Raw genomic sequence first — 27,379 nt, forward strand, 5'->3', positions numbered from 1 at the left:
TTTTCAGGTTTCCTGATTTTCCAGTTTCCATTTCTCCCCTCTTTCAAGGCACATGTGTAGAAACCTTTGATTGCAACAGCTGGAAACAAGTGCTCAGACCACCTCCATGACACTCAGTGATTTCAGCATATAGCAAAACAACAAGTTGTTACACTAACTTTTTTCTAATCTTCAGAGAATCCTAAGGGAAGGAACCTCCCCAAACCAACCACTCAATTACAACAGGTAGCCCCTTTGCCTGTTAGCAGACAGACACCACTACAGCTGACGATCCCAACTCTCTGATTCAACTTACAGAAGGCTCAGCACAACATCGAGGTGCTCTCTGCAGAGACCTGGGATTTTCAGTGTGGCCTCGATGAGTTTTGGTGCTGGTCTGCCACCACTGCGGGAGTGGGGCCCTGCTTCTAAGGCACCTTTTTTAAAAAAAAAAAAAAGACAAAAAAGTCCTTGCCTGTGTCTCCATGACTGGTGCAGACTACAGCTACACCAATGTTTTACAGGTAGACATTTGACCTGACTTCTGTAACACATCCTCTTCTTGTACTCCTTTGTATCTGCAAGAGCTGGAGCCTGGCCTGCGAAAAAGGAGTCATTTTTTTTAACGCAACAATAAGCACAAGAGAGTGGCTCTTAAACACAAGCCTGCTTCCTTGCACTTTGCTGCTGCTCCATGCAAGGTCACCTTCGCTCAGCTCCCGGCACGACTGAAGCAGCCAATCTGGCCAGAAACAGCTTTTAAGCGAAAGGAGTGAACACTTTTTCAAAGTGACACTGAAAGAAAAGGCAGCTGGGTGTCTCCCTAGTAATTAACGTCTGTGTGCATACTTTGAGCCTCTGCTGGTGTAAGAAGGAACACACTATCCCCCAGCCTCTGCAGGATCCCACCCCTGCAGTGCAAGGGTTCAGCAAAATCTTCAGGTCTCAATTGGAAAAAAACCCAAAAAAACCAAACAAACCAAAAAAAAACCAAAAAAAAAAAAAAAAGAGGCAGTGCTGAAGATGATCCCCAATACAATGAGCGTCCCTGATTTCAACAGCCTTCAGCACAGGCCAAGGAAGTGCAAATTGCTGTGGTCAGAGCTGGTGGCAAAGTACTTGCCAGAAGGAATTCAGTTCTCATTTCTGGCTGAGCTTTAAATCACTTAAACCAGCTCCAAGGGTGTCAGCACTTGAGGCTTCCATACCGTCATGGGAAGGAAAAGCGGGGTGTCTGTACAGGTGGTGCTCTGACAAAAAGTAGTACTCCAAAACGTGCATGTCCCTCAGAGCCTGAGAAAACCAGGAGGGAGTTTCCGGACAGAGGACACACATTGCAACAGGCTTTAGGCAAAGAAAAATCGACTGGATGTCAGCCCTGCTGTGAATATCTCAGCACCGCAGGAGATTTCATGGACAAATACACAGAGCAAATATAATACACAGCTTATATATAATGATGCACATAAAAAGCCTACTAGTCTGAAGATAAAGGAGGCCTTGAATCATATCCTATTATGCTGCACCCTAGATTAATCTGCTATTAAATATATTGCTTATGATACACAAATTACTTTAAAAAGTTATTAAAATGTTACAACAACAACAAAAGTAAGAAGTGAATTCAAGTTTTATGCATGACATTAAAAGAAAAATTTTGGGTTTAGGAAACGTCAGAGAATGTTTAAATAGTGTGGTAACTTTCTACGACTGTTAAGAAGTGTCAGCAAATTTTAAGGCCACGATTTCATCGTGCAATTAAATTAATTAATCTTTATTTCAGGGGAAAAAACCATAAAAACCCAAACCCACCTCCCTCCGCCCCCCTAAAAAAACCCAGGTGGTGTGCTGAGGCAAAGTCACTATCACATCCAGAAGTAAGTTTATCTGAAGCCAGCAGTTTTTGCTGATGCCATCTGTGTAGCTCCCACCATGTGCAGAGAGCTCACTGGCAAATTCTGGCTCAACTCACTCAAAGCCTCCTTTGAGATTAAAAGAAATAATGACATTCATTGAATCCAGACTTGATTATTCAACACTTGCTCTGCACACAGAGAAGATGTTTGTTTTGGTCACTATGAGAAAAAATGTGTGATATTGTCCCTATTAAAAAAATAATCTAATGCAAAGCGTAAACTTGTACAATTTTAGCAGCATTTTACACTCCTTCATAAAGTAAAACCAGGAATTAACTAAAAAGAATGTTTTCATCCACCTAATTTAAAATATCAAAATATCACGGGCAGTAATTGCTGATGCATCACAGTTGTAATCAGTAAAATTTGGGTCCAGCAATTTACTCAACATGGGGAGCACTGCAGCAAACAGATCAGATTCAACATTTTGTGGCAAAGTAAATATTTACAACTCTTATGTACAGTTTCTGGACTTACAAAACAATGGAGCTAGAAAGTTGTGTAAAGTGAAGTTTTTTTTTAAAAAAAAAAAAAGGAAAAAAAGCACTTGTCCAACCAATTTGGAGACACTTTGGCATGCCAAAAGAGGTCTTTTTTTTTCTTTTTTTCTTTTCATTGCAACTGTTATAAAACCAGCAGATCTAAAGCATCACTGAGGCCAGATGTCCTGGGAAACGTAGGCAAGGTCTCTCTGTGTCTGTGATGTTAGCTATTTGGTGAGCCAATATCCACTGTGATCTTTGTATACAGAGGATACTTGTCAGTTTTTAACACCTTGTAGGATAGTGTATTTAAGCCGTCAGAACTCATTGTCTCCCTTGTGTGAGCAATTCGGTCAAACCTGTGGAAGGAGGGGGAAAATAAAAAAACAAAGAAAGAAAAAAAACGGGGAAAAAAATGTTTAAACAGCCCAAACTTCGCATGACATTTTCATAGCCTCTCCTCTCAGGCGGCATCTCCGGTGTTTTACGAACAACCCGAGTATTAGTATGGGTCCCATAAACTCCCAGATTTGGCCAGCCTGAGCATTGGGCAAAGGCATCCCTAGGGGGTCAAATTTTAGCCAGAAAAAAGCAGCCAAGCTTTTAATTCACACGGGTCCTTTTCCAGGTTTTATACGCCAAAGACAAGCTGGAAATAATTGCTCTGAGCTTAATTTGCTGCGTTTAAGAAACAAACAAAACAAACCAAACAAACAAAAAACCCCACAAAAAAAACCCCCACACTGGTGAGACGTGTTTCTGCCATAGGGAAATCTTGGGAAAAAGGTCTGCACTCAGGTAATAAACTGGAGAGGGGAAGGGAGCAGCTTACAGTGCAAGGAACAGAGGTCAGCAAGGGAAGAAATGTATTGCAGGCTTTCCACAATCGGGCTTTTTGCACAGCAAAGAGCAAAGCCTAGCAGCTGGAGCAGCAAGGGCAGGAGGTACCCCTTGAATCTGCACGGGATGGAGCAGACGCACCTCTCGGGGTTGGGTTCGTTCTTCCGGTCCCGGGAATGCCGAATCATTCTGCACTTCCCAATGATAGCATCTGGACGGGATATCCCCATGCCTTTAAACACCAGCCTGTAAAAAGCAACTTGATTAGACACCCATGACAGGCGACAGATGTGGGATGCTCTGCCACACCTTCCACAAATAACCATTGGTTTTGGGGGTTTTGCCGTTTTCTTTTTTTTTTTTCTTTTTTTTTTTGAGGATGCCTCTAGTGCATTTGGAGGCTTGCTAACACCAAAAGTGGGGAAAGTCAGTCCCTTTCCACGTGGACACGTCAGCATGGGGAAAATAGATGTCCCCCTGCCAACACCAAGGATGTGCTAATTCACCACACCCTCACCTGCACTACCAGCCCCTCCAACACCCAACACCTGCATTAACCTTGCTCCAGGCTGTAGACTAGAATTTGAATGGAAGGCATCTAGTTTTTAACGCCTCTGGAAAGGAGCCAAAAGAGCATTTTTTTCTGGATGTGAAGGCTGCAGTGCTGCTGGAAAATGAAGTGAATGGTGGTGAAGCAGCATGGGGGACACACACACATGGTCAGAGCTACAATGGTCTCAGCTGGGACCCATCAGGCAAGGGGCAGCCTGTCTTTGTTTGCATGCTCTCTGCAAGGCAGCTGCAGTTCATGGACACCAATGCTGGAAAAGTACTTGGTTTCTTCCTCTTTGCATCTCCCTTTTCATTTCTATATTGCATCTGCTCCTCAAAACCTGAGAAGAAGCACCACCTTGCTCTGAATGCCCTGCCCCACTGGCAACCGCCCTGGGGCTGTGAAGATGTAAGGCAGCACAACCCCAAGTCCACCCTCTGCCCCAGTCTTCAGGCAGGCGTGGTCCCAGCCTGCCCCATGCAAACACCTCCTCTCCACAGTTTTGAACCTTGCTCCTCTTCCTTCCAGGCAGCAAGCAATGGCTCACCTCATTATTTAGGGCCACTTACAGCCTCATAAACAAAGCTCCCCTGGGAACAAACGGAACCAGGCTGCCGACCTAAGCAAACCTCAGGCTGTATTGGGCTGGGGGGGGTCAAAGTCTTCTGCACCCTGCATTGTGCCCTGAATCCCCTTCCTTCAGCCAATGCTGGGTGATGCAGAAGAGCACTGCTCCAACCTGCGCATTGGCGTGGATGCTTGCAAGGCTGCGTGGCGAATGAGCGATGCACGTGTGGGGCAGGGGTGGGATTTTTCCAGCTGAACCCACTCCCCAGCACACCTTGGGAGCTGTGAAATGGGGTGCGAGCACCCAGCAGGAACATGCTTTCGCTGAGCCAGCAAGTCGCCCACACGCCACCTCTGTCCCCCTCCCGGAGGGGAGGCTCCCACAGTTGGGGTGAAAAGACACCCTCCACCCCCTCACACCCTGGTGAGAGCAGCAGGTCTGTGCTCATCCCCACCCAGAGGCACTCAGAGTGCAAAAAGGGGGTATTCATTTACCTGTTATAAATGTCGTCATCTTCACCACCCCAGCCCCAGTAATTGTTTGGGAACCCATTGATTTTTGTGAACTGCTCTTTGCTCAAGGCAGACACACCTCCAAAATACTGATTGTAAGGCAACCTGAAAGCAGGGAGAAAAGGCCATTAGAGGAGGAGAGGTGCTAGCCAAGGAGCAGCCAGCCTGCCCAGAACGGGCTTGCCACTGCCCTTCACCCCAGCCCACTGCAAGACAGCATGCCTGCCTGCAGCAGGGAGCAACACGTGTCTTGGTGGCCTGGACTCGGCCTAGGCAGAGGGAGCTGGTGACCTCAGTCCCAAATACAGCTGGGAAATATTTTGCAACTGCAAACGGCTGCAGCCTTTCACTAAGTACACTGTCCTCAAAGGACAGGCTGGTGAGATGCACATCACTTTGCCAAAGGACAGATGGGTAACATGCATGCCCCGGGAGCAGCAGGAGCTCAGCAAGGCACTGGAGATGCCACAGAGCCTTCTCTTCCAGCAGCTCCACCACTCACCTCCACGCTCCCCAGTGCCCCAAAGGAAAGCTCACGGCCCAAAACTGAGCTGGCAATATGACCTTGCACACACAAAGCCAACCAGCTCCTGCTCGAAACACGGGCTGATTCACCAGGGGATTGGGGACAGATGAAATTCAGACCCACAGCACCAGGAGAGGGCCCACGCAGGGATTACCAGGACCTACGGCAGACCTTGTCACTGCTTCAGCAAGCAGAAGAAACCCCTGGGGCCTGCATTTCTGCTCTAAGCTTCACCTAGCTGCAAGAAAAAACTGCAGCTGCTGTGGTGCTGGTGACAGTCCTGCTCCAAGCAGGGCTTGGGTCTGGAGTGGAGGGGTCCTGCTACCAACACCACTGCTGTATCTTCAGCAATACTGGTCACCATGGGGTCACAACTGGTTTTTGCTTTAAAGATGAGGTTTTAAAATCCCCCTTGGGGATTTGGAACAGGAAAAATTAAAAAAAAAAAAGGAAAAGCAAGACTTTTTTTTTTTGCAGTAGCTCGCTGAACCCAAATGTATGCTGAAAGGCATTTCGTTTTGTGTTGCCCTGAGATACCAAGGCAGGTCCCTCAGTGGCCCAAAATCGAACAGCCAAAAATAATTCGTTTTGCTCTTAAAATAGTGTCTGATGCAGTCTTCTAAAAGCTGCACATAATTCTCACTGTGTGAGAGTGTCTCATTTTTCAGACTGGGTGGAAACACTAGCTGTCTTCCAGCTTCCACCCTGAAACACAAGAAGGGATACGTGGGCATCTACAAAATGACGGGCTCTTAGTATTTCCTCGCCCTACATTTCACTTTCCAGAAGCTGTGAATTTTAATAAACTGCTCAGCTGCATTTCTCCGCCTTCCTCCCCTCCAGCCGATCCCGCTCGCAGCCACCCGCTCCCTGCAGGGATGCACACGCCAAGACAGGCTTTTGCCAGAGACATTTTCCCAGGCTTTCAATGGTAGGTGGGGATGTGTAACGCTGTGCCTGGCCAGCTAGGCTAACGGTGGTATTAGAAACAAAATGCCCCTCCAGAAGGTGTCTTACCGAAATCCAAATTTATCCATGGATACAGAGAGGTGCCGTGGTTGGCTGTAACATTTGTAGGTGTTCCTGTCATCCATTGGGATGAGGTCTACGTCACTAAACACAAAGCAATCATAGTCATACTCTTTCAAAGCCTCTGCGAATCCTATATTCAGCAGTTTAGCACGGTTAAATTCTTCTTCTCCATCCTAATTTAAAAACAACAAAAAAAAAAACAGTTAAGTGATTTAAATTTACAGTTGTCATGAGCAGTTTCTTACCTGTCGCCATACGCTGGTGTTGCCGCACTGGGTTGGCACGTCTGATGGACTGAGCTCGAGCCCAAGCATTCCCCCCGCAGCGCCCATGGGACATCTGCAGCGAGTCCCCCTCAGAATGCCGCCCATGGGACGATGGCATCCCAAACAGCTGCAACCATGGACGCAGCCGAAATGGTGGAGGAAGGGCTGGACCTGGCTCAGCTCCTGTCTCCTGGTGGGAGGCTCTGAGAGGGCAGGTTTGATGCTGAGCAGTCCCCCCATCCCACTCCACGCACAGGCATTTTGGGTTGAATTTTGTGATAAAGTTTACGGACTGCCAGGGCAAGGAGCTGGGCCTTCCTAGAGCAGTGGAGAAAAGCAAAGAGAGATGACCTCCTCTGGAAGAAGGGACCCTTGCTACAGAGAGAAACCTTGGTGATGCTTTAGCTTACAGCCAGGACAAGGACCATGGACTAAAACCTTTCTGTGGCCACGATTTTGGCCCACTCTTCCTAAGCTCTGCCACAACATGGCTGCAGGACTGTGGCATGGCCTCTGCTCAGCGGCACATGTGACCATGCACCAGATCCCGATTTGCAAAGCACGGGGTGGCACCAGGAGCTAAGGTCTGCTGCTCTGCCGCTCGCTCCTGCTCCCATGCCAAGCCCTGGGCAGTTGCGCACACACAGGAGCAGGATGCTCCCCAGACCCTGGAAAGGGTGCTGCTGGTTCAGCATGTGGCAGGACACACAGCATTGTTTACTGGATGGCAGGTTGGTGCGAGCCGCTTCCTGCAAGGGCCACGGCTTTGTGCACCGTCTGCTGCGATGCACAGCCCCTTCTTTGCTGCTCCTTGGCCACCCAGAGCACAGCATGAGCCACCATGCACGCCGGGGGCCTCACTGGGAAAACGAAACCAGGAGGGCTGTCACCATGATGGGAGGGACCTGAAAAGAGCTGACACGGCAGCAGGGCACGTTTATCCTAGGGCAGGCGCAGTTATCAAAGGGACCTGCAGAAAGCAGGACAGGAAATTCTCTGCTCTCCTCCCCGAGCAATGATGCACCCGAGGAGAAATTAGTTTGGCCTCTCTCAGGCAGAAACATTTCAAAAGCACACGTGGCTTTGAGCACAAGTACAGGCTCGCAAATTGCTCGAGTACTTTTGAAAAACAACGGGATCATACCCACAAACCTGAGAATACCAGTGGTTTGAAAGTAAGGATTTCCAATCCAGGACCCAATTTTGCAGCACGAGCTTTAAACCCAAACCCTGTGCAGGGGAACCAAGCAGGCGGAAGGGAACTCATAGGGCATCGCTGAAGGAGGCTGAAGTTTTTTGTCAGCCTGGAAACCAAGACTGCCAAATCCTTTCTTTTCTACCACCTTCCACCTTTCCCCATCCACACCCTTGGAGCAGTGTCAAGCCAAAGGACTCCCTCACCATGCAAGCCATCCCCCGACCCTGCAGTACCCACACCCGACGTGGGATGCGAAGCGAGGATGGATAAAATACTGTGCCCAAGGAGCAGCAGCTTAAAATATCACCCTTCTCCCAAATGACTTTGCCTGGTTAATAAATAATCAGTTTGGAAACTGTTTAATCCAGACTGGTTAATGGACCTGTAGCTGGACAGCCAATACAGGTTCTTGAAACAGCCACAAATATCTTTCAAATGAAGGTTTTAACAGGCAAGTGTCAAACCAAGGTTTTCAAAAGCATTCATCACCTGCCTCAGGCATAAATGACTTCACAGGGAGGAGTGAGCTTTCGTGGAGGAGGATCTGAGCAAATTCTCAGCATCCTCACCCGAAACAAAAGGGTTCACGCAATAACTAAGGTGGTGGGAAGATGATCATCATCATGCAAAAGGAAGAGCAGTAAAAACCTGAGTGCAGAAAATGAAGGCAAGTCATGAACAAAGAGGCTGGGGAGAGGGAGCGGCTGAGGCTGTGGGATTGGAGGGTTTTCCTCCCCCAGTGAAGGGGACTGCCCACACCCAGCTGCTGAGCACTCCTCTGGTCCCATGGCACCAAACCCAGGCTGGCTCCATAGTCCCACGGGGGACTTTTCCCAATGCTGGTGCAACGTGCAATGTGCTCACACCCCAAAGCATCTGCTGGGTCCAGTCTAGGAGAGTGTCCTCATTCCACACCCTTTGGCTGCTCTTTTCAAAATGAAATTCGAAGGCAAAGGACACTTCACACGGATTTTGTTACCAGCAGAGGCTCAGCCTTAATTAACCCAAGCCTTCAGGTAGCCTCTAACACTTAGGGATTAACAATGCTACAAGGAGCTGTGTTTTTAAACCTCTCTCCAAAAAACCCCAAAGCACAGCGCACTGACTGGACCAAGAATGCACAAGACCCCTCTCACCACGTCACCCACTGGCCCCGCGCGTGGAGAGGGACCAGACACATGCAAACACTCCACATCGGCACCACTGCTCTGCTCCCAAGTGGCCACATAGCTTCATACTCTGCGATCCAAAAGGCTTGGGGGTGGAGGGGGAATCACAACCGAAAAAGAAAATAAAAACACCTCTCAAAGCCATTTTTTAGTAACTTTACAGAAAGCAGGTAGCTGATGCAGCAAACCTTGCAATGCTGTTAACAATTGCGGCTTCTTGGAGGGCAGGAGGCTGGTTTTCTGTCCCAGACAGTATGCAGGGCTTTACAACGTGTATCGGAGTGAAAAAAGAATGACAAGAGGTTTTGCTTTTTGCAGAAAGCTCTGTTTCTTTACCTAAGGCAATGTGGAAGCACCAGCATGCTTGCAGTATCTGGGATTCAAATCTCTCAAATCTCAGAAACATGCTGCAGACTTCAATCTTTGATTGATCCCCAACTTTTTGAAAGAAAACAAACAAACAAAAAAAACAAAGCAGAGTTGGGAAATCTCCTTCCTATGCTGCTGTCCCTTCCGGGTCAGTGCAGGGCACAGTACCACAGGCAACCCTTGAAAGCAGATAAAGCAGCACTGAAGAAGCCTCCAGCCCTCGCCTCTGCTTCGTAGCTCCTCATCCCGTGGAAGCTCCCTGTTATTTGCCACAAGGAAATGGGTAAGTTTGGACTTGCTTGGACAGAGGAGCAGCATCCTGAAGATCTAGGCAGTGCAAAGGGGACTGCTGCTTTGACAGTGCAGCCCAGCTCTAGATGTAGCCTCCACGCTCATTCCCTAGGCTTTCAACCAGAAAAGATGTAGACCAAGCACATTTTTGCTTTTTTTTTTTTTCCCTGACAATTTTTTCCCTATGTTCTCTTGTCCTGAAACTTAACCTAGGTCTGAGTTCAGTGCTGGTGCCCAGCACCTGTTTTTGGGTCTTGATTTTACTCCCTATGTCTCTCCCAGCACAACCAATTCCATCCCCATTCCCTGGTCTATAGGAGACTGGCTAAAGGGCAACAATCCGCTGCCTCAGTCCTGCAGGGTCTGACGCCGACTCCTTCTCATATCTAGAGATGATCAGCCTGAGCAAAACCAGCCAGCCTTTTTTACTTCCAATCCCTTACTTTTGCTGAATCTGGTTTGCTTAGCCAGACTCACCAAAGGATGCTACTTTTTTTAGTGCCAGACAGATAAAACTGAGGGTTTTGTAACTGTCACTTAAGCTAAAGGGTTTGCAAACCAGCAAGAAGCCATCTGTCCCAATTTTATCCTGCCTCCCACTTCCATGTAGGAGGCAACTCTGTTGTTCCTGCTGCAGACAGCACAGCAGTGCAAAAGACCCGTGACTGCATCTCTCTCACCTGGATCCTAAACTCACCGGGTCTCGGAGAGGTAATGGTGAGGATACGTGTTTCTGGACAGCTCAGAGAGAGCCATCAGCTCCAATGGGAGGTTGTTAGCTAAGTCAGGGATTCCCCAGGACAGCCTGAAGCACACGCACAATGTCCATGTGAAAGTCCACGCTCTAGTGGACTTCGGAGGTAGAAATAGATTTCCAGGGCCACGCAGAGACCCTTTGCTGTTTCTCTGTCAGAGGGTGTTTTGAGGCCTCAGCACCACTGCATCGGGCAAGAGGAGAGAGCAGCCACAGGGGAAACTCACCCCCACAACACTGTGAGGGTAAGCAGGAGCCAAGCACGATTCTTCCCTCCTTTGCCTGCATAGCTGGGGGTCCTGAAACCCCCTGCAAAACAACATGAGTAAGTGCAATGCCCCCAACCACTTCGCACTCACACATGTGCGCACACGCACACACACTCTGAAAATTGCTACCGAGGATGTTGCAGGTAACGCCAGGGGCCAGTGGAAAACAGTTGAACTACTACACAGTTTTCAGGGAATTTGCTAAGTCTCCCCTTTCCCAAACTCCAGTCTGGTGGCACAGGTGTTTGCACAGGCTGAACTGCAGCAAGAAAACTCATTGCTAGACAGGAGCACCCAGGTGGCAACAGCTAAAGGTGCCGGAGAGCACGTGGGTAACAGCGGGAACAAGCGAGACGCCACAGATTTGCCGCTGCCTTCTCATTTGATGGAGTCAAGCTTGCATGGCATCAAATGGGTGCTACAAAAAGCACACCTAGCCACATCCTCATCTCAGATTTATCTGAAAGATCCTACAACTGCTACTCCATGCATCAGGTTTGGGTTTGGCTAGGGGTGGGTTGCGGAGGGTGAAGAGTAATACATATTTTCCACTGGCTCCTGTTACACATCGGACATTTGACAAACATCATCCCCCTGACTTCAGCCAAGTGCTACTCTGAGGCATTCAGGCACGCAAGAACAGCATGGTGGAGAACACAATGGACTCGTGACAGAAACACATTGCGCTGAAAGGAAGAAGTTTGACATTACCAGTGCAGCAGTAGCAGGGCTCAGCGCTCCTCTTTCTTTCTATGAGATGCAGAGCACAGAAGAGCACGTAGGCAGCGTGTAAGAACCAGATCACACAGTAATTCTCCTTGCTTCAGTGATTGCTTTGCTATAGACAGGATTAACAAGTAAAGGTAATATTTCCCCACTAGAAGGAAAAATAAAAAAAAAAAAGGAGGGCAGATGCAAAGGGAAGGACAGACAAGAGAAAGAGAAAAGCAATTGTCAAGACAGCAGAGAAATCAGACCGTTTTCCTTCTGTACTTCTGGCAGAATTAATACATTTTCTGCAACCCTCTCTATTTAATGTTCCCACTCACCCTTGAGAGATGCATCCAGTGGGTTTACTAGCACTGACCACTCTGCCTCTTCAGACACAGCTCGTTAGAGGCATGCAGAAGGAGCATGTTTATTTTACAAATCAAGTAGTCTTACTTGCTAACCTACATCTGACTGCTGGATGTGTCCAGGATACATATACCCTGCGTACTGGATGTCATTCCCATTCCAACTTTGCTGAAGGGATGTGTCTGAAAAAACATTTGCCTCAATAATCTTCGTGAGGGTTAATTTGAGAGCACACAGACAGCCCCACAGCCCTAGAACTGGAGGACAGGACCAGAGAAGAGGAGCCAGCAACGCGGGGCAGTGCAAGCCAGCATGCACCATCGCAGCAGCAGCAGGAACGCCACTCAGGCTTCGGACACTGCCTGCCTTTACAGGCACCGGCGCAGCTCCACATGATCGGGCTCCTCGCTTTTCTTACCCTGGAGCACTGCTGATGGGGAAATACCAGCCTCAGCTGCACGGCCGGCTCTTTGCGATGGAGACAGCCGGTCGTCCACAGGCAGTGCCCCCAGACCACGGGCAGGCAGCTCTCCCCTGGTCTCCGCAGAGCCGGCCAGTGAGCTACACCTGGCCAGGAAAGCAGCAGCGCCTGCCGCAGGACAGCTGCTGGAAGCCACATCACACCCTCACTTCCGAGCCACGGTCAGACAAAGGAGGCATGCTGCTCTGCCACCTTCACCCACCTGCACCCCAGTGACAGGTGGGGACCATGGCTCAAGCAACCTTGTGGCACCAGTAACTTGCACAGGCAAACGCTGCAGGTGCAAGGAAATGCAGCCTGAAGGATGAAGGGCTGGGGCTGGCCCCGCGTTGCTAGACCACAGCAGCACCGGCTGCTCTTTGCATTACGTAGGAACGATCTCCTTACAGGGCTTAATTTTAGGGCACAGCGTGCCAGTCCACCGGCTGCAGAAACACCTTGTGCCCTGAGCAACGTGGCCACCAAGCCACAGGCACAGTTGGCTGCAGACACTGGAGCATCTTGGCTGCTGTGCTTGGGAGCTACTGCTAATTCCCCAAAAATCACTTTTGCCCAGATCTCTGGCACCCTGGAAATGAGCAAACTAAGAGAAATAGTAGTAACAGAGTATTGGTTTTCTCTCTAGAAAAAGTCTCCCCTTACTTTCGATTCTGTGAGGAAATTTTTCACTTGAGTGACCATTGTAAATATTCATGGTGTTTGATATGCCCAAACACATCAGGTGATCCACAACTTTAAGGAGTTACATTTAAAGAAGCATGTTATTTCATCTCAGTTTTTACAGAGCTGAGAAAACAGGATATAAATACATATCCAAGAGAGAAACTGCACTGTGAGATTGTCCAGCCAGTGGTCTCTGCTGGGGCTCTCGGAACTGCATCTGCCTTTTCACATTGCAGCCCATACAAATGCCTACACATTTTAAGCTTTTCCAAGTGTGAACAACACCCACTTATTTAACCACCACTATGGTATAAATTAAGACAGCTTGTTTGGAGTGAAACATGTCTTTTTTTTTTTTTTTTAAAGACAGGTCTAAGGCCATCAGATATTGAGAAAAAACCCCAACAAAGCCCCCCCGTCACTACTTGTTTCTTTTCTGTTCTATTCACCTGAAGACAATCACTCACCAGCTCCACTGCCACAGCTTTGCTTTCTGCATCCTGACACTTAGTGCACTATTACTAACATGAACAGAAGTTGCTTGAGAAAGTAAGTGAAATCCTACAGCTTTATGGCTTGATGCCAGATTAAGCATTAACGCTACCATGTCACCTTAAAGATCTCTGTATGCAATTCCTGCAGCAATTGGGAAAAAGGAACATTTGGAAAGAAGTATTAGAGTGGGTTGTGCTATCAGGGACTTTTTCCCTCCTCACCAAGTGCCTTCTTTAAGCAGAAGCTCTTTAGAGTGAATCGTGCCTGACAGGAAGATGGGACCTCAGGTTTTCCATTAAAATCATCGAAGCAAAATTGCCTTTTTTTTTTTTTTTTAAGCAACCTTATCTCTGCCTGCCAGCCCATTGTTGTTCAGGATAAAGCAACCACTCCTCTGTTTTAGGGAGCACAGACACTGTTATGAGAGTTGTATGAAGCCCTGTGTCTTTAGCATCTTACCTGGTTGATAACATATACTCCATAATCTAGTTGCTGCCTTTGGAGAATTGGGTGCAGGTAATAGAGCCAGTACTTCAGGTGCTCCTCTCGGTTCCTGAATGGTATGATTATTGCTACTTTCTGAAGTGCTATACAGTCCTTTGGAGCAAAACGACCTCCTGCTTTGACCTCTGGATTTATTCTCGCCACTTCATCCAGGTTCACAGGCTGGGAAAACTCCACACGCAGTGCACCAACTGGAAGAGAGGCAAAGCACAGAGCAAGTTAGCACATACGATCCATTTCTCTGAGCACACATCCTTTACACATGTTTGTTACCTGTCTTGTTTTTTAAAAACAGAGGTTTGGATCCAAACATAACCCCAAAGTGGATGGAGGTGTTGAAGCTTGGATCAGCCATACCCAAAGCAATTGCAAACACCATTCAGAGCAAACTGCAAACACTGGACCCTTTTGGCATCAGATCCCAGACAAGTCGCTGATGCCAAGTGAGTCTTGAAAATCCTCTTATCTGCATGGCAAACCAGCAGCTGTGCTCCCACTGGCACGTGCACCACAAAACCAGCCTAGAGAAGAGTGATGACCTCTGTGCTCTCACCCACCTCGCACAGCGTGAGAGCTGAGCACTTCAAAAATAGCCCTGCTCTCCTACCGACGTAATTACTTACGCCAAGGCTAGCCACATGCAAAGTGAATAAAACCCCCTTTCTTGTTTTTTTTTTCTCTTGTAGATACTTTCAGTGCTCTATAGGCATGCCCATTGTTTATTAAAAGTCCTGTGTTAGAACTGTTAAAAAAACATATCGAGATTTGCATGCAGGTTGGCAATTCCTGCACATGGTTTCAACAGTGGTAGGTTTTGAAACCACCAAAATAATCTGTGCCAAAACTGGTACGTAAAACTGAGAAGCCCTCTGGCACCACAGAGAGGATGGCAGCCTCTGAGCTGCTCGAGGCCGAGCTCAGGGAGTGAGGGCAGTGACAGCTCCGGGCACTGATACAGTCAAGGAGACCTACTTTGCAAGATTTTGGCTCACGTGTCTGCACGAGTGCTGTGTGCTTGCCTTGAGCTTCTCTGCTCTGCCACGTTGGCTCCGAAGCAGTCCCTCCCATACAGCTGTACGTGGGTCCGGGGCTAAACACGGCGTTGCCGACCAGAGCCCTTTGTGGATGCCCTCTCTTAACATTCAGGCTGGCCTTTCTGCAGTATTTGCTCCCAGCTGCTCCGGCCCTGATGAACAGGCTTGCTGCAAAAGCCTAACGAGCACGGCGGCTGCCCGCAGAAGGACATCTCTTGCTGCCATGTCCTGCTCCCAGCAATGGTGAGCTAATAAATTGGGCTTTGCACGCATGCTCAGTTCACACTAAAATCTCTGCACTGGGTGGGGATTCTGAGGCCTCTGTGCATAAAGCAGAGGGTCCTCACCATAAACACTAGGCTGGGGATGACTCCTTTGAGATTTGTCTGCTGTCCCCTCCCCCTCTCCTCCATCTTGGGTGTCCACACACACACGTGCGTGCATGCACGCACTCACACACGCGTCTTAGAGCTACCATCTCCTCTTTGCATTTGCTGAGGAGACCCCCAGGCCCCTCCGAGGGCACGCACAGTGTGCGCCCTTCTGCGTGCACATGCCAGTGGTGGGTACACTGCGCTTACGGAGCCCCTTAAGAGAGAGGTGCAAGTAATTTTTAGAGCTCTAAAAGACTGTGGCCATCACAATTGAACTTGTGCATACCCCAGCATGTGACTACCACAACAGCAGAAATAATTCTCCAGGCTCACGGCCCATTCCCTGGGTATTTATCTAGAAGAAGCTAGTTTGGTTGTGCTGCTCCACAAACCTGTGCTCACTCAGGCTGGAGATGGCAAGAAGGAGACTGGCCAAACAGGCAGAGGTGCTCAGTGTACCCCCAGAGGCAGCGAGGAAGCTTTGCTGCCAATTCACTGCCTGCACAGAGGAGGCAAGATCTTGCAGAAACCGGCATCATGAGCAGGATGCGCAGGGATCTCCCGATCTCTGCATTTTGCACAGGTTAAATGGGCAAGTTTACATGTTTCCCTCTCACTCAAGGAAAAGGCAGCGATTTCTCAGACCCCAGGCACTGGGATCAGTCCGCCCATGCTCTCAGCACTCCAGAGGTTCCCAGCTGCACCCCCAACGTGCCTGCCTGGTTGCCCTACGGCACAAGCCAGGTCCTGCAGATGCCTGCCCTGCAGCTGCACAGCTGGGGCCGAACCCTGTCTGGCTGAAAAGTGGCTTACAGGGAGAGCTGGAAGAGTGCTCTGCAGCGGGAGGAAGAGGCAAGAATGGGAGGAACCGGGGGCAGGAAGGAACATGCAGAGGCATGACTGGGACCGGGGCTTGGCAGTGGCAGGATCCGGGGGCCAGGCACAGCCACCCCTGCTGCTGGTGGGACAGGCAGGGAGGGGACAGGCGCCAGAGCAGCAAGGCCAGCGGAGTCCGGAGTGGGGGAGAGAGCGCATTGTTTCCTCCAAATGTGGTTATCGCTTCCCCGCCATGGTGGTGAGTGCCCTCCCAGAACAGCCTCTGGCGTCGACCCATCTCCGTGCCTGCTTCTCCCTGCCCATCCCTCTGCCCCCCAATGTCACCTCCGTTAGGAGACTGACACTCAGTCAGGATGATGCTACACTTCTGTGCATTCAAAACAGCCAAAGGTGTTGCACTGGGCACAGTTCACCTAACCGGTACCAGGCAGCAAATGAGATTATGTTGGGCATCTGCGCCCAGGGATGTTATTTTCCTGCCTTCCTCGCACCCCGCCGCCGGCAGTGGGACCGACCCGGTGGGACGCTGCAGGAAGCAGCGGGGCGGAAGCAGCACATCCCTTCATGGGGCCCTGCCAGCCCGGCCCGCTCCCAGGCGCCGGACGGCTGCCGTCCCACTGAGCAAACCCCTTCCTGCTAGGGCGGGCTACGTTCTCTGCTCCCAGTTGCTGCACTCTCTGCTCCCAGTTGCTGCTCCTGAGAAACAACTGCGAGCCACATCAGCCCAGGGGATGCTTTCTGGTTTAATGAACAAAGGCTCTTTTAATACCTCGCAGTCGCTTGCACAGCATAAGGGGGGAGGAAATGAAAGTTTGCCATTTAGGCGAATTTACAGGGGAAATCTCCCACTGGTGGCTTGCGAGCTCTAGCTGGGCAAGAACAGCCGCAAGCGTCTGGATGCTGCAAGCAGGGCTTTTTGCAGGCTGACACCCGCCAGCCACCTTGCCCAAATGCAGACCACTCATCCTGCCAGCATTTGCTCTTGTTTGCCTTCAGGAGGCTGGAAAGTCAGCAAGGAAAAGATAGGAGAGGAAAACACATTCATTATAAAAACCGGCTGTGGAAGACAGAAATTTAACAGCTTCAGTCTTGAAGGACCTTCGTGAGAAATGATCTGTACTGCTCTGACCCTCCAGTTAATCAAATCAGTTTTAAAGGCAGCACACTTTCTTGCAAATGGACGCAGCCCACACGCAGGCCAGAGAGGAGACCCCAGGCACTGGCACTGTACGTGTACAGAAGGCAGCTGCTTCTGAAACAGGCTTGATGCAAATCACCCTGTTAATACATTCACTGGCAGCAGTAAGAATACAAAAAACGTAAAAAAATTTGAATAGGCTGCTTTCAAATACAGAATGGCTACAACAAACTAGACTTGGTAATGCCATGTGGCTGACAAAAGCAACAGCAACATACCACCCTCTGCGAATCCGTGCTTTCAGTTCACTTCCCAAGCAGGACCAGGCTAAAGTCATATCTGCAAACACAGGCTTTCCAACTGGTGGCAAGAGTCACAGTTCTAGTTGCTAATTTTAAATCATTTTGACCAAAATTTGACTACCTGGATAGCAAGCAGCCCCAAAGTTGTTGTCTCCCAAGGATGCTGACTCAGGACACAATCTGTGGATGCCAAGAAAGCGTGCAAAGTTTGCTGCGAGTGCGGTCCCACTGGCCAAAACTGTATCCCTATTGGTGTTTACTAGGTAAATGTTCCAGCCCGATTCACTCCATCTCAATTTTTTCTGCTTCTGTTCAAGGTGAATGCCTGACATAGGAGCCACTGTATATTGAGCCCCTGCTAAAAACATCCAGCCATGACAGAGCTATGTGAACTTGCAGCTCTGGTCACCCATACAGCCCAGGATTTCTAGGCAGACACCTTTTGGGTTACAAAGCTCCCAACACAGCAGCTTCACAAGCCTCCACCATACATTTTTAGCAAAATAAAACGTCAAGAACATGAATAAGCAACTGCCAGAAGCTTGTAAAAGACACAAAAGCACAGCATCACATCTGAATACTTCAGAGATTGTGAAAGGAGATTTTAGCTGGCAGCGGTAGGTAAAAAAAAGCCAACCCCCTCCCACCCCCATCTCTGACACTCATAAGCATTTCTGCTCAAAGGGAAGGTGCACAGGAAAAGCATCGTACAGGCACAGATAATGGGGGGGCCGTTGTGGTGCACACAAACAGGAAGCAGTTTCTCACATGAAGCAAAAGGTGATGCTTGCAAAAAGCCAGAGGCAATGCAGTGCTCAAGCCTCAGGAACCTGGCCCACAGCCCCAGTGATTTTCTTGAGCCCCGCTTCCCAACAGCCACGCTTGCCACAACAGCAAAACCTGTGAGGCTGCCAGCACACATCCTCCCTGGTACTCATCCAAATAAGAGGACCCTCACACAGAAAGCCCGGAATCTGCTCAGCCTAATGCTATAATAAATCCAGGGGTTGCTCCAGCCTCCCTGGACCACAGATACCAGAAGTGTTGGGAAAACTCAAGCAGCAATGCCCCGTAGAGTAAGAACTGTATTCCTGCATCCCCAGGAGGGCTGCGAATGGGACGGCACTGCACTCCATCCATGAAGGTGGTAGCGGGTGATACAACATGGGGCAGCAGCCACCAAGGGCAGCCCTGGGGGGCTCAGGTGGGACAGGGTAGGGGGGAACCCCTTCCCTAGGAGAGTGTGCAGCCCCAGCAGAAGGAGGGCAGCTGGGTTCATGGGCAGGTTTGGAGAAGTGATCCATCAGACTGAACTGCCCTTCCAAGCACTTCACTGGGAAAACCAGCAAAATTCACCTGAGTGCTTTAAGCCAGGCGCAAATGTCAAATATTTAATTTAGTAAGAACGAAAGCAAAATCATGTAGTACAGAGGCTGGAAAAAATCTCTCCTCAAACAGAGCAGAAAAGAACATTTCCATCATCCTGGCTGAGAGCCGGGCACTACTCTCTAGCTGCTGAGCCACGTGCACACCCGTGCTGCCATGCTCAGACAAACCTCATGCAAAAGGAAACCTGGGAAAAGAGAAGCAGAACTCGCAGAAAGGAAAAAAAAAAAAAATCTCTCTTTGCAGGGGCCCAGCAGAAGAGGGAAGGGCCTGTTGGCTGCACCAAGTCCGCCCTACTTGGGAAAAACAAAACCATCTCCACCCCGGAAAATGCGGGGGCAAGTCCCCCCACCCCAGGCTGTCGAGCAGGGGTCGCTCCAGCCCCTAGACCCACGTGGCAGCTCCCGGGCAGGCAAGTAGCTGCATCCCATGGCTCAGCAAAGCAAGCATTTCCTATTAAAATCAGCTAAACTTCAGAGCCATGCCAGCGCCTACGCAGGCAGCACCAGACAGGCTTGAACTGGGGTTCAGCCCCATGGTGGTGGAACGAGAGCAGTGGAAGAGACAGCCCCAGCATCCCTTGCCCAGCTGGGTCCTCTGAGCAGCTCCCTGTACTGGCATGCGACCCACCAGCCAAAATGTCCACTGGGACATCTCCGTCTCCTTATAAACTGGCTGGGAGCTCCTGCCCCTTGCTGTCTGCAGCTCTAGCTCCCCTATGAGCATTTAAAAAAAAAAAAAAAATCATCCTTAGGTCTGGCTAGAAATATTCCAGTGAGGAAGAAAAGCCTTCCCAAGGACTGGGATACATTTTCTTTGGCTGGTCTACACTTGCAAATTTGCATCCCCTTACAGATGTCAGCTATGCTGATGCAAGGCTTGAGCCTGCTACACCAGCACATGCCCTCTCTTGGCCACACTCACACAGTGTCTGGCATTTGTAACTGTGGACCCCAAAAGGAAACAGGCTGAAAAAAATGAGGATGCATCACACACACCCCCCCACACACACCCCGCTGGGTCTGCAGGATGGCAGGCTTGCATGATTAACTGAGTGACTACAGCCAGAGGAAAAAATTTCTTAATCCAACACCAAACGCTGCCTATTACAACACAAGGTCTCACACCAGCACATGGCATCTTTAAAAAAAATATAAAAAATATTGTCGTTTTGACAAGAACGTATTTTGGGGAGAGAAGCAAAGTCCTCATCGGTGGCTCAAATCCAGCGCGGCTTTGAACCATCTCCCTTTGAGCCGGGCAATCTGCATGTGATTAGCCCTGCTCCCTGCAGCCGAAATTAAATTCCAGGCCCTCAATCAGCAAACACAAAACAAATAAACAGAGAGGCCCCGATCAGAAAAAGGCTGAGCTGCCCCCTGCCATGGGATGGGTGACAGGAGCTCTCCCAGCCTGAGTGGCAGCCCAGTCGCAAGGCAGCCCCCAGCCCCCCTACTCCATCCCACCCCACCAGTGGTGGCTGCACCTGGATCCCAGTGCCGCCCTGGGGCTGGGGTGCGCTCCCCAGATAGCGCGGGGTGCCAGGTGGGGCAGAGGTGCAACTGTCTGGCCGAAACTCAGCCAGGGCTCATGCACCCCCGAAAGCACAGGGTGCTGCTGGGAGCGGGGGGGTGCGGGAGGTGAGGACAGGAGCAGGGCACTGCACGCCTGGGGAAAGGGCCGCTGGAACCCCACTGCCCCCGAGCACACACGTTTGCAGAAACCCATCCTGTAAGTTCTTTACAGGGCCGTTTGCAGGTAAGCGCCCTCAAAGCAAGTCCAGTGACACCCCAGGCTGGCGACCAGAGGTAGGGGAGGTGACAAAAGCAGCCCTCTTTCAGACAAACATCTGCAGGGGCTTGGGGACTGCCCCGAGCTCTGGCAGCTCAGCTGCAGCCGGGAGGCAGCTGGAAAGGCTGTTTGCCATGCCCCAGTGTCACCAGCAGCCACGGCTACTGCTTGCCCGTCTGGAGGTGCTAATCCATGACTGGCTCACCAAGCACCTCTCCTTGCAGCCAGGGGGGCTCTAGGCACTGATTTGCACAAAGGAAAACGCTGTCCCGGTGGGGATGGGCTGAGCAGCGAGACCTTCTTCAGGCCAGAGAGACAGGGGCGAACTGGACACTAACACTGCTCCATCCACATCCCAGAAAACCCCAGATCTTTGGCCCCACCACTGCAGCACTGCTGTGGACTGGCTGGCTCTGTCCCAAAAACCTCTGCAACCAAAACCCCTCCTGCCCCGAAGAGAAGGGTGGGCAGGAGGGAGGCAGGGGAGCAGTAGCTGCAGGATGCTGGCTGGAGAGGAGGGTCCACTGGCAAAGAGAGGAGGTGAGCAGTGGAATCCAGCAGCCCAGTGCCTTGGGCTTGCTCACAAGGATACCAGACCCAGAGCACCTCCCTGCTGAGGACCATGCACCCCCAGCATGCCACCCTTTGGGGTGGGGCCCTCAACACAGTGACAACGTTCTCCATCTGCTGACTGAAGTCAGACCAAGGAGCTCCACACCAGAGGAGGAAAGTTGAGAGCTGAACTGAATTCTGCATCCAAGTGTAGTTCGGGAAGCTGCAAGCATCTGTCTCCTTCCAAACACAAACTTGGCCCAATTTCCAAAGAAACTAGCTGTTGCCTCAGATCAATGCTGGCAGAGAAACAAGCATGTTATAAAACACTAGATGCACGAGATGGAAAACTTTCCTTTTCTCCCCAGCACATCTCATCTGTTGCGCTGTGTCCCTGAAACAGCTGCTCTCCAGGAAGGCATGGTACCTTTCCGAGTTAGTTTGCAAGCCCAATTAATAGTCCTTGACCTTCACTTAGGGCAGATAAGAGGATGCTAGGGATGCTCTCACCACAGAGGCTGCTCCCTGCCCACAGAGCAAGCCTGTGCTTCAGAGGTGTGACATGCTCCCGACCGCACGGGTAGCTATGGAGCCATCGGTGGTGTTGCCAGGATCACGCAACGGCTCCCTGCCAAACATCTTAAATATATTCTTTGGAGAAGTTTAACACAGTTTCTCAACCTCTCTTTTGAGGCCAAAAAAGCCTAACTTTGAGCAAACTGGTCCACGTGTTAGGTCCCCCTCCCCCAGCCCTCTCCATGCTCTTCTCTTTGAGTTTCTGTTTTACTTTTTCAAAACAAGGCAGTGGAGGGACACCGCAACACCCCAGCTTGCAGCTACGAGCAAAGTTAATGCCTGTAGCACCCAGATTGGGGGAGAGGCAGGAGGGAGCAGAGATAGCGGCTGTATCAAAAAAGTTAAAAAAAAAAAATTAAATTAAAAAGCAGACAATAGCAAGTTGAGATGAGGAGGGAGAGATGCCACATGCAAAGCAAATGCTTTCCCCACCGCTTGGTATTGTAAGTGACCCCACAGGTTCAGAGGCCCTCAGTTTCTGGGGCAGAAACCCACCACAGGGAGATGAGAGCCCATGACTGCAGGTGGGCAGCGTGACAGGAACCAGACCCCAGCCATTGCAAACCTACCAAACCCCTCCAGCACAGTCACCACCATAGGTCTTCTTAAGAAATGGCGTTTCAGCAGCTCACAGATTTTCACTCTCTCGCCCCAAATTACACTCTACTAGGATTCTGCCAGTGCTAAAGCATCCTCTACGCCTGTGCATGTGATGTCCACATATACACGGGCCTCAAACTAGATTATGTGTGAATTCACTGACCTCCCAGCAGCACATAACCTCTAAAAACTTGTGTAACACAGGCACTAAGCATCACCACCAATTTGACAGGCTACCTCTGTCTCCTCCAAACAAGCCTCAAAGCACCAGAATACTCTCATCACTTATCTCCAGCATCTACAGTCTGCTTGCACTGACTACACAGGCATGAGAAGCGGTGCATCAAAGAGAAAGCCCATGCCATAGTTCCTTCCCCCTCCAACTGACTATGGCGGGCTCACCCACAACCCACCCAAGGAGCTTCTTTCTCTCGATCCTCGCTTTTTTAAACATTCCTCGCTAACAGTGGGAAGCATCAGCTTCTATCCGTGACTCTGGGATCTTGAAGAAACAGATGTTTTTCTTGCATGCCCAAGGTCTCCCAGCAAACAGCCATTTGGAAACTGCATTCCTTTTTAAACACAAGTGAAAATGAGTGCATCTGTAGTAGTTTATGCTATGGACAGTTCACTGGTTCATATATTAACCTCAATTTTTTTTTGTTTTGTCAATATCCCTTAATTATTTGGGTTTAGGGTTGTGGGTTTTCTAAATTTAAACCTGGGGGAGAAAAGCTATTGAGCCGGACACCTGACTGCAACATGTTTAGTGCATTTGGGTCATCTTTGCCATGAGATGCTCACAGGGCTGAGGGTAAGAACACATCTCTTCGGTCTGCCATTCCTTACCAGCCGCACCTGGTATCTAAACTAGCGTCAAAAATGTCTAAGGAGACAGCTGTATTCTAAAATAACCTCCATAAACACCACGTGATCTTGATCAGGCAGGACTTGAAAATAACATCCCTGAAAATGATAAGCCTGTCCATGACATTCTGCTTTGCAGACTTCTGGCACCAAAAGATTAGTGCTGCTTTAAGATGAGCTCTTTTAGAGAGGGATCTTACTACCAAAGAACATGCTCCCTTCCGCACTCCCTCCTTGAAACAGCAGGCACATAACTACCTCATGACCAAAACACAAAGACCTCATAGAAAAGGTAGAAGAAAAGCATTTGACTTCTATAGAGTAATTTTTTTATTATTATTTTTATTTTTTTTAAAAAAATACTGTTCCACAACTCCTAAAGAATATAACAGTAGTTTGGGGAATGAACACCTGCAGGATATATCTGAATTTACTTGCTTTTGGGCTTCTCAGAGGCTGAAGTTTCACCGCAGCAAGCGGAGTCTGCTTCTCAATACCCCATTTAAGATACTCATTGGCACGCAGCTCTCAACTGCAGCATAAATCCAAAATACAATTTCCCTGTATTAGAAAATTTCATAGCTGTTAAGGACTTCTAATTCAAAGTTGAATTACGGTATTATTTCCCCAGCCCTGATTTATGCTTTTAAATTATACAAGCAAGTGAACCATAAAAGCATTTTAAATTTGGCAGCTTCTTGTAGAGATTAAACCTCATTCAGCTAATGCATTTGCTGCAGAGCCAGACAGCAGAGATGGTAAACTGCTCTCTCTAAACATCGCTAGAAAGAAAACTCTGAAATAAGTACCTGGCTATTTGACCGTTCAAAAAGCCTGAGCAGCTCAGTCACACATACACTGCGTGATTCATCACATGCTTCCTGGCGACAGCAGAGGGGAGAAGGGGAGCAGAAAATAAAAAAAATACAAGGATGAGGTGCGTTTCAATAAACGTAGGTTTATGCTGAGGGAATGGGGCAGTTGGAGCTACCTGAGCACTTCTCCATACCTTTGGGAAGGTGGGAATCACAGGAAGGTCCTTGCTGGTTCCAGCTTATTAAGTTCATACCGATAAGGAGCTTTATACACAAAAAGAAGAGGCGTTTTTTAATTCTGGGTGGGTCAATTGTCAGAAATGCCTGTGGAGTGTACACCTGTCTGTCCCCCACACTGGCCTTAGAGATACATGAGATATTGATCAGGGCACACTCAGCTCTGACCAACACCTGAAGCATGACAGGATTGTTTTACAAATGCTGTTTGCTACCAAAATCTGAAAAGAGCAGGAAAAAAATAAATACCCATGAGGTTTCTTCCCTACATGCTGGCTACAAACCTTGAAGCTGTGACGGTGCCAGCCTGCATCCGACTGCACCACCCCACAAGTACTGAAGCTAACACAGCTAGAAACCATTTGCTTACTGCCTTGTAAAGAGCTACTTTCTACATGGCCCTGCAGCTCTCTGAACATCTGTAACCACTTCCAATAGCCTCATTTGGCCTTTGGCAGATTCTGCAAATTGCACCGAAGATGTTACAGAGACGGTATAAAATATTTTAATTCATTCTTCAGCAACTAACTCTGACAATGCTTTGAATCTTGGGGACTCTAAGAGCATTTCTCTAAACTCCAGGAATTTCAAAAGCACATGACTCACTCCTGAGAGGATCAGGGTAAGTGGAAACCGTTTAAAGCAAAGTCATATTCATAAAGGACTCCCACATCCACTCCATGAGGACAGGATTGAACAGCCACTTTCAACTTAAAGTGATCTAGGGGAAAAAAAGCGAAAGAGATGAATCAAAAAGAACAACAAAAAAACACAGCACAGTTCCTTTCAGTGACCTCAAAACCGCCTTCCTAAAATAACAAACCAGTCATTTGTTATTCAGATGCATTGATCCATAAACAGCTGACCAGCAAGCACCAAGAGAAACTATGAATTTCTGTGTTGGTTTCGTAAATTGAAAACCACAGGTAGCTTCTTGAAAGTCTCTTCCCCCGTTGTGATCTCTGGTCTGTGTCTGTGCTAACGTGGCACACTGATGAAAAGGGAGATGATTCCCCGGCTCCAGGTCCCAAATGGCTTGTGGCCAGGTTACTACCAACTGGGATGCCAGCAGGTCAAGGTAACCAACTCTACCTACACCATAGGAAGGTCTATTCAAAAAGCAGCAGCTTACAAACAGCCAGTTGGGTGAGAGCCTTGTAAGGGGAGGAAAAAAGCTGAAAATCACCTTGCTCCCACTTTTGCCTTGCGACAAAGACAGTCTGTCAGAACAGCTACAGGCGATCAATGCAAAAATTAAGACCACCAGCAGGCAGTAAACCTGCAAACTGCCTGCCAGGCCCCCAGCACCCCAGCAGTCCTGGGAAAGGTCTGTGGGGAGCCCAGCTCCAGTGCAGATAAAACACACGCCAAGCTGCCACGTATCAGGATACTACATCACAGGACCAAATACGTGGGAAGCGCCGTTGGGATGCATAACAACTATATTCATGACCCTGCCTCACAGCACTTGTTAAATCTATGCCGCTCATCGAGCAGGTCCGCGCACACAAAAGACTGCGAAAGTCTGCATTAGCACAAACAGCCCGTCTGATCCTTCCTGTGACATTGCGCAAGAGGAGTATTTCGGGTAGAGTTCCCAGAGGAAGTTACCCAACCTCTCCGGCAACCAGAAAGAAACCTAGCCAGACGGGGAGGGAGCGCTCCCCGAAAGCGCCGGGGCTTTGCTTGCCGCTGCCTTCCTTGGGAGAGCATCCGCGCCTCGGTCCCCGCGAAACACCGGCTCCCCGGGGATTCTCCCACAATCCCCCTCCGCCGGGCGCTGCGAGGCTGCGCCGGCCGGCCGGCGGCACGCGTGGGCAGCCGCGCCGCTGTCACACCCGCCCCGCGGGGACAGACACCTACGAGGGACACCAGGACCCAACACGCGGCGGCGGGACCCGGCGGCCGCCCCTGCCGTCGGGGCGGGAGGAGGCGGCCGGCCGCGATGCCCGCGCCCCCCCGTGGCCTCGGCGGAGCGGACGGCGTCGGGCACCCGTCGGGCGGCAGGAGGGGAGGAAGCGGAGCCCCCGTACCCCCCCCCCCCCCCAAAAACCCGACGAGGCGGCACTCACCGAGCAGCGGGGAGGGGTCGGGGCAGGGGCCCGTCGGCGGCGAGGCGGGCGGGGGCCGGGGTCGGGCGGTGGGCGGCGGCGGGCGGGAGAGCGGCAGCGAGAGGTTGGCGGGCGGCGGGCGGCGCGGCGGCGGCTCGGGGCTGCCCGGCGGCCCCAGGGCGCTGCCCGCCAGATAGTAGAGCAGCGTGGCCGAGAGGTGGAGGGCGCAGAAGGCGACAAGGAGGCGGCAGGCCCGCTGCAGCGAGGTGCCGGGCAGCGACGGCTCCTTCATGCCGCTGCGCTGGCGGGGAGCGCCGCCCGCCCCGCGCCGCGCCGCCGACGGGGGACGAGGACGGGGCGGGGGCGGGGGCGGCTCCTCCCTCCGGGGGCGGCCCCGCGCCCCGCGCCCCGCCCGCAGCCTCCCACCGCCCGCCACCGCGGGGGGCACCGGCGGGACTCCCCTCGGCATCCCGCCCGGTAGCCCTCCCCACGCCATCCTGCCCGGCACCTAACCCCCTCGGCGTCCTGTCCGCCGCCGCTGCCAACGGCGACTACGCAGCGACTCCTCCTGCAGCGAAGCGGGCAGCCCCGCCGCGGGGCTGGCCCCTGGGCGCGCACCCTCTTCTCTGGCTGGCTCTCCCGGTAACACCGTGTAGTAGCCGTGGCTGCAGGTTCATGCAGGTCACTGCAGCAGCAAGCAAAAACGCTCGGGTTTAGCAGATGGCGTAAGAGGCAGCTGCGAGCTGCTGGGTAGTGCAGGCTGTATTTGGGTTTGTGCCCCTTGGAGGGTTGCAGGTAGTCTTCACTTGGCATGACTGTGTGTAAACTGTAGTTTCTGTCAGCTCGATGGAGCTTGTTTCAACGCATTTTGTGCA

At 50.5% G+C, this 27,379-nt stretch overlaps 2 protein-coding genes and 1 long non-coding RNA gene across 3 annotated transcripts in view; all 3 read right to left on the minus strand.

Annotated features, from left to right (window-relative positions):
• The window catches only part of APTX (aprataxin), a 125,218-nt gene that overhangs the window by 68,152 nt on the left and 29,687 nt on the right, over window positions 1-27,379 (minus strand). The window lies entirely within an intron of this gene.
• On the minus strand, window positions 429-26,973 carry B4GALT1 (beta-1,4-galactosyltransferase 1). Its single transcript, XM_075741132.1, has 6 exons — window positions 26,526-26,973; window positions 13,900-14,135; window positions 6,394-6,581; window positions 4,833-4,955; window positions 3,359-3,463; window positions 429-2,736 (listed from the first exon to the last, which is right to left on the minus strand). The coding sequence occupies exons 1-6, from the start codon at window positions 26,971-26,973 to the stop codon at window positions 2,601-2,603; spliced, it is 1,236 nt and encodes a 411-aa protein (XP_075597247.1). The 3' UTR covers window positions 429-2,600.
• LOC142599600 (uncharacterized) lies at window positions 23,821-24,703 on the minus strand. The gene is made up of 3 exons (XR_012833179.1): window positions 24,411-24,703; window positions 24,211-24,278; window positions 23,821-23,962 (listed from the first exon to the last, which is right to left on the minus strand). It is a non-coding gene; the product is annotated as an uncharacterized LOC142599600 (long non-coding RNA).

Source organism: Balearica regulorum, chromosome Z (genome assembly GCF_011004875.1).
Source record: "Balearica regulorum gibbericeps isolate bBalReg1 chromosome Z, bBalReg1.pri, whole genome shotgun sequence".
In the NCBI taxonomy this organism is placed as follows: Eukaryota; Metazoa; Chordata; class Aves; order Gruiformes; family Gruidae; genus Balearica; species Balearica regulorum.